General features: G+C 35.0%; 3 protein-coding genes and 1 long non-coding RNA gene across 4 annotated transcripts in view; all 4 read left to right on the top strand.

Annotated features, from left to right (window-relative positions):
- The first annotated feature begins 428 nt into the window (after positions 1-428).
- LOC137642092 (uncharacterized) lies at positions 429-1,527 on the top strand. The gene is made up of 3 exons (XR_011044641.1): positions 429-581; positions 894-979; positions 1,134-1,527. It is a non-coding gene; the product is annotated as an uncharacterized lncRNA (long non-coding RNA).
- A 65-nt stretch (positions 1,528-1,592) lies between these two features.
- Positions 1,593-3,590, top strand: LOC137643020 (uncharacterized). The gene has a single exon (XM_068375873.1). It carries the CDS (start codon positions 1,593-1,595, stop codon positions 3,588-3,590), a length of 1,998 nt encoding a protein of 665 aa, XP_068231974.1.
- A 31-nt stretch (positions 3,591-3,621) lies between these two features.
- Positions 3,622-6,034, top strand: LOC137643018 (uncharacterized). The gene is made up of 2 exons (XM_068375872.1): positions 3,622-5,535; positions 5,978-6,034. Exons 1-2 carry the CDS (start codon positions 3,622-3,624, stop codon positions 6,032-6,034), a joined length of 1,971 nt encoding a protein of 656 aa, XP_068231973.1.
- LOC137642091 (uncharacterized) overlaps positions 5,867-6,641 on the top strand; it is a 2,588-nt gene continuing 1,813 nt past the window's right edge. Inside the window, exon 1 of the mRNA XM_068374642.1 lies at positions 5,867-6,641. This exon is cut by the window's right edge and continues 1,149 nt beyond it. Coding sequence (XP_068230743.1) covers positions 6,220-6,641 — 422 coding nt within the window. The 5' untranslated portion in view covers positions 5,867-6,219.

Genomic DNA, 6,641 nt, shown 5'->3' with positions numbered 1-6,641 from the left:
ATATATATATATATATATATATATATATATATACACACATATATATATATATATATATATATATATATATATATATATATATATATATATATATATATATATATATATATATATATATATATATATATGTTGAAAAATAACACTTAAGTTATTTTTTTGTTTTCTGTTTCTTTTTATGATATGGTAATTTGGTAAGTTTGCAAATGATTGTTTTATTTCAACTTGCATTTTTAGTATTTAAATAATTTTTGTTTACATAAAATGATGACAATTCCTTAATAACCTGTTAAAACTTAAGATGGTTTGGGTCGTTGAAGAGACTTGCTGCTCGTTATAAATTTCTTACAGAAAGGAGAAGTGGACGGCTTTTCGTGAAAATAAAAGTTAGTTCTTAGCCATCTTCACCAGTGACAACGTTGGATTTGCTGGCCTCTTTATCGTCATGGTGAAAAATTAAGTGATTTGTACCATGGATCCGCATCTTACGTTACCTTCTTCTTGGAAGCCTCATCAAGAGCCAACACAGCAATTGTGATTTGTTTCATTTATAAACAGCATACACGGACAGTATGGGTTGTGAGGTACGTCATCATTTTAAAGGTCATTTAAATTTTGTGATTTATAATCCATAGTTCATTTCATAATGAAAGTCCCTTGCTTTGCTTTTTAGCCCCCACAAATAAATATACCCTTGGTTAATATTCATTTCATTTACAATTTTTATGGAATTGCCATATTATAATTTTCCAGTCATAATTTAGAGATTCATTTATCTTCAGTTACTTTGAGCTGGTTAGATAATTTAAATTTTGTATCATATTTTGGTATTCTCTCATTTTTGCCACTTTTACGTTAATTAGTAGTTTATTTACATTAGTTTTTTTACTACTTAGGTGGTTATTCGTTCGGCCTTACTGTCAATTTGGCTCGTTGTATACTAGTGATATACTTAATACGCAAAGTGGACCATTGCCTTTAGGTAATTATTATTTGATAATGTTAAGTGAAATCCATTATTGGTACAATATATATTTGAATGGCATTCCTATGTTTGAATATTTTATTAGTGATTTCGATAATTTTAAGTCACCACTTGAAGCGTAACTGATATTTGGTATTTTATACTTATCTAGGGGTTCTTGAAAATGGTAATTGGAAGTTGGAGATGCTTGACCATCGCTTTGACCTCCATTTAAGGCGATCATCTTCGACAGCAGCAACAACAGCATTGGTTTTAATTTGAGCAGCAATACATGAAACCATTTTTATTATACAGTATATTCAATTTCTTCGTTGTTTAATTAAAGTTTTCAAAGTTCATAATTTTATGAAGGTTTCATTAAAATAAGATAATCATGCTTTGTATTAATTTTCCAATTACGTTTTAAAGTTTTTCAAGATGGCGCCCAACGTGGGGCTTAAGTAAGGTGCTGTTTTTGCTGTCTGGTTAGCTTCCGGGTTGGGGTTTTGTCTGTTTGCGGGTCCATGGTCTATCCTTTTAAATTTTTTGAAATGAGTGTAGAATTAAAGACTCGTAAATATATTCGTGGCAAGTAACGCGGTTGTTTAATGAACATGATAAATTCATGCGTATGAATAAAACTGAGTTGAAGGCTGTTCAAATCAAATTGGTATCGTACAGTGATCAGTTGAACAGTCTTAATACTGTAATCCATAAGTCTTTGTATGGAGACGGGACAAATGAAGAGGAGTTCTTATTAGAATTGCAGTCTTGTGATGATTACTCAGATAAATTAAATACCTGTTTTGCTGTTTTACAATTGATGGATTCTAAGCCTGAGGCCAAGGATTCTGAGACAGCAAGAAGTCTCTTAAAGAGTCCTGTAGTTCCACTTCCGGTTTACGGTAGCACCGAAAGTGAAAATGTTGAAAAATTTCTTGTTGAGTTTGAATCGGCTATTGCCACATATTCGTACACTGAGAGAGATAAACTATTACTTCTCAAGCAACAGGTATCAGGCAGAGCCTCAATTTTACTCGAGAATCTTGAAATTTCAAAGCAGACCTATACTGATGCTAAGAAATTGCTTAAAGAAGCACTGGCTTCTCGTTCGCTACAGAAATTCAATGTAATTAAGCAGTTAAGTGAAATGAAGCTTGAGTACGGCACTGATCCTTTTTCCTATATTGGAAAAATTACTAATGTAACTGAAACTTTTTCTACATTGGAAATCAAAGTAGATGATATTTTGCAGTATTTCATCTGGCAAGGCATGAATGACTCCTTTAAAGCTCAGCTAATAAATGTGACTAATCATGTACGTCCATCACTTGAGGAGATAAAGGAAAAATTCTTTGAAGCATCTGAACGTTATATGGACGTCACAAGGAAGTTTAATGAAAGGAGGAGACAAGGAGGAAAATCTTCTACATCACTTGCAGTTAATGTTAAATATGAGGATAATGAAACTAACAGAATTAGTACTACTGACGCCGCTTCTCCGAGGAAAAGGTGCACTCTTTGCCAGGAAAACCATGCAACACATAAGTCTATAAAATATAAAGAACCTGAGCATAAGCTGAGACGCTTAGAAGAACTTAATGGTTGCAAGAAGTGTGCTAACATTGGACATACCACTGACAAATGCAAGTTTAAATTCTTTAAGAAATGCTATTTTTGTAAGGGTTGGCATTTTTCATTTTTGTGTGATCATCAAGGTGAAAAATCTCATGATGAAAAACTACAAATGAATGCGAGAGGTAGCAAGGAAGTAAAAGCAGGTAATTCAAAACACAGGGAAACCTCAAGTGATGTAATGATTATAACCAAGGCTTTGCATACCACTGATGGCGCCTCTGTTTTGCCAACTTTTACCTGTGAAATGTTGAATGGAGCCCTTGTTAGAGGTTTGAAGGACTGTGGCTGTCAGACCGGTTTTGTAACTGAAAAACTTGCAAGTGATAATAGGTTGAAAGTGTTAGAAGATAATGTCTCTTTAACAGTCAATGGTTTTAATTCAAGTAAGAAGTATAAATCCAAGATAGTTGAATTAAAGTGCAACTTTAATGATAAGGCATGTGTAATACATGCATTGTGTGTACCAAGCATAGATATAAATTTGTCATTGCCAGGAATTTCAGAAGTGGCCAGGGCCTTTGCCAAAAAAGGCTTCAAATTAGCTGATAAATATTTGACTGATGGTAGTGATAAAATAAAGGATATTGACTTGATACTCGGTACAAATGATGCCCATTGTTTATTAGATTTTTCAGTAAAATTTGGCAATGATCACCCATCTGTTTATTTGGGATCAGCTGCAGGAGTGATGTTAATGGGTAATGTCAAGATTATGCAACAGAATCTACCTTATCTTTCAAAGGATTTTTCTTGTTCTTGGTGTTCGGAGCACTCCCGCTCGGTTGCCGATTATGAGGAAACATGTGAGTTAAATGGAAACAAATCCCCTGTGTTAAATGGAAACAAATCCCCTGTATTTGATGGCATAGATGAATACTGCAAGTATATTGGATTTGGGAGTTCTATGGGTGAGCCAAGTGGCTTAAGTTTGGAATGCGAGGTGGAGGTTCAAGCTAACTTCGCTATTTTAAATGAAAAAAGGTATGATTGAAGAATCAGAGCTGAGACGTGCAACTGAGGAGATGCTGCGGTCTGTGTATGAGAAATCTATTTATGAACCAGACCCTGAAGATGGAAACTTGATGTCAGATTGTAATGCAAATTTGATTAAGTTTGCCCTTGATAACGCAAGAAGAAACGAGGAAGGAAGGCTAGAGATGCCTCTTCTATGGAATGAAAAGAGCTGTCATTTGCTTGGACGGAATTTCAACCTTGCAAAGGCTGTATTGAGATCCAACACGAGAAAATTACAAAGGAACAAGGCAAATTTGGAACTTATGAATGAAAATTTTAAAGAACAAGCAAAACTTGGAATAATTGAAAGAGTACCAAATCTAGAAAGGTACATGGATGAGCATCCTGAGTGCAGTTTTTTAGCACACATGGGAGTTTTTAGGCTAGATCGGAAAACAACAAAATGCAGAGTTGTTTTCCTGTCCAATGTTTGTGAACCTAGCAGGTCCAGTGTGATGACGGTCAATCATAATCAGGCTATGTATGCTGGCCCATCACTCAATCAGAAGATAACGTCTGCAATGCTTCATTTGAGATTCGGATCTAGATTACTGATCTTCGATATTAAGAAAGCATTCAATCAAATTGCACTCAGTGAGCTTGATCAGCAGAAGTTACTCTTTTTGTGGTATAAGAATGTTAAGAAAGGGGATTTCTCTATAATTACCTACAAAAATGTTCGTCTTCCTTTTGGACTTCGATGCAGTCCTACAATTTTGATGTTGGCTCTTTTCAAAATTTTAGTACTGGATAGCAAGAATGATAATCCTAGACTAAGAAATGCAAAATGGATAATGTATCAGCTCTTCTATATGGATAATGGTGGATTTACTTGTGAATCATCTGAAACCTTGAATTGGATATATGAGATTTTACAGGGTATTTTTGGTCCTTACAAATTTGAACTACAGCAGATGTTTTCTAATGATTCTACACTACAAGATAAAATTGATGGCGAAAATATGCAATCGGATGTAGGATGCAAGAAATCTGAGATGGAGGTGAAATTACTTGGGATGATCTGGAATCGAGGGAGTGATACAATTTCAACCAGGAAATTGGGCCTTGATGAAAAGGCTAAGACAAAGAGGGAAATTTTGCGATCCATTGCATCTAATTATGATGTTTTCAACATAAATGGTCCTCTTCTTAATAGAGCTAGACTTTTTATGCAGGACTTGCAATGTGAGAGGACGCTTGGATGGGATACACAACTTAGAGACTTTCAACAAAAGGAATGGAAAAATATTGCAAACCAAGTAAATTCTGCTCCTGTTTTTGAGCTTCAGAGATGTGTTGGTGAAAGGACAGATGAATATAAACTTGAGGCTTATGTTGATGCTAGCAAAAGAGTTTATGGAGTTGTTGTATATTTATGCAATATAAGAAGTGGCGAAAGAAGCTTTGTATTAGCGAAAAACAGACACATTGGATCCAAATTGCATGAAAAGTCCATTCCTTCACTCGAATTACAGGCTATATGTTTGGGTACAGAGGTTTTGTTGGATACCTATAATGAACTGAGTGGCACACAGTGCCTGGTGCCCATCAAAATAGTTGACTTGGGGCTATTCTCAGATAGTTTTGTTGCCCTGTCGTGGCTTAAGTCATTTTCTCATAGGTTTGATAAAATGCAGAAAAGGTCAGTGTTCGTAATGAACAAACTGAATCATATAATAAAGCTATGTGAGGGGAGAAGTGTTGGATTCTCCGTGAGTGGAATGGACAACCCAGCCGACAAAATTACACGATGTCTGTCATTCAAAAGCTTAATGAAGTCTAATTACCATAAGGGTCCCAATATACGTGATCTCGATCAAGCTAGTAGAAGTGACATTTTAGGTTTCAAGGTACCAATGGTCGAGAATTTAGAAACCACTGAGGCATATAGTGCATCAACCAGTATAAAAGAAAGCCAAACTGTAAAACTAGAGCACTTAATACCTCTAGATAGATATTCAAATATGAATAAGTTGATATCTATACATGCGAAAGTTCTGGAATGCTGGGATCGATGGAAAGGGTTTATAAACAAGTCACATGGCTTTGATAAGAAGGACCTCCGCTCTAAGGCTTTGACTCAAATCATCTCTAGGGATCAACAAATAAATTTTCCAGATGTTATTGACTATTTAAGTAATAACTCTAAAACCAAGATGGCTATGCCTAATTTGATATCACAGTTGAATTTGTATCCAGACACTCATAATTTAATAAGAGTGAATTGTAAATTTAATGCGAAGCGCAGTGTAACCAACCAAACTTATCCTATTCTTTTATCAAGAGAGAGTACTCTAACAAAACTTATTATATTGGATGAACATTTGCTTTTGAAACATGCTGGTTGCTATGCCCTTTTGACAGAATTACGTAGGAAATTCTGGATACCAAAATTCTTCTCAACAGTTAAAAGGATTCTGAAGGAATGTGTTGTATGCAGGAGATATAACCAAAGACCTGTCAAACTTAATCAATCAGCCTATAGGGAATTTAGATTGAGTCCATCTGATAAACCTTTTGGTAATGTATACCTTGATTATTGTGGTCCATTTTATGTGAGACAAGGGAAAGATAAAGTCAAGGTTTGGATCCTTGTTATTTCATGCATGTTCACACGAGCAGTTAATCTTAAGATCTGTATGGATATGACAGTTGAAGAGTTTTTGCGTGCTTTGTCACTGCATTCTTTTGAATATGGAGTCCCTCAGTTTATAGTAAGTGATTTGGGTACGCAAATAGTGGCAGGAGCCAATATTGTTCAGGATTTCCTGAAGGATGCCGAGACTGTTCAGTATTTAACTGATAATAATGTTGAGAAAGTCCATTTTCAACAGTACTATAAGGGCTGCAGTCAGCTTGGAGGATTAGTTGAGAGCGTAGTCAAAATGACCAAGCATATGATACGGAAGTCAATCAGAAATAATGTCATTGAATTTAGGGATTTTGAATATCTTGTTTGTCATGCTGTACATTTGATCAATAGAAGGCCGATTGCATTTAAAGAAGCATTAAGAGATTGTTCTAATAA

Source organism: Palaemon carinicauda, chromosome 6, assembly GCF_036898095.1.
Source record: "Palaemon carinicauda isolate YSFRI2023 chromosome 6, ASM3689809v2, whole genome shotgun sequence".
In the NCBI taxonomy this organism is placed as follows: Eukaryota; Metazoa; Arthropoda; class Malacostraca; order Decapoda; family Palaemonidae; genus Palaemon; species Palaemon carinicauda.
The sequence above is the reverse complement of the archived record's forward strand: the minus strand, read 5'-3'. Positions and strand labels throughout refer to the sequence as shown.

Coding starts and splice junctions, on each gene's coding strand:
- LOC137643020 (XM_068375873.1), top strand. CDS start 1,593: ATGAATAAAACTGAGTTGAAGGCTGTTCAAATCAAATTGGTATCGTAC.
- LOC137643018 (XM_068375872.1), top strand. CDS start 3,622: ATGCTGCGGTCTGTGTATGAGAAATCTATTTATGAACCAGACCCTGAA. Junction 5,536..5,977: donor GTATAAAAGAAAGCCAAACT/GTAAAACTAGAG, acceptor CCCTTTTGACAG/AATTACGTAGGAAATTCTGG.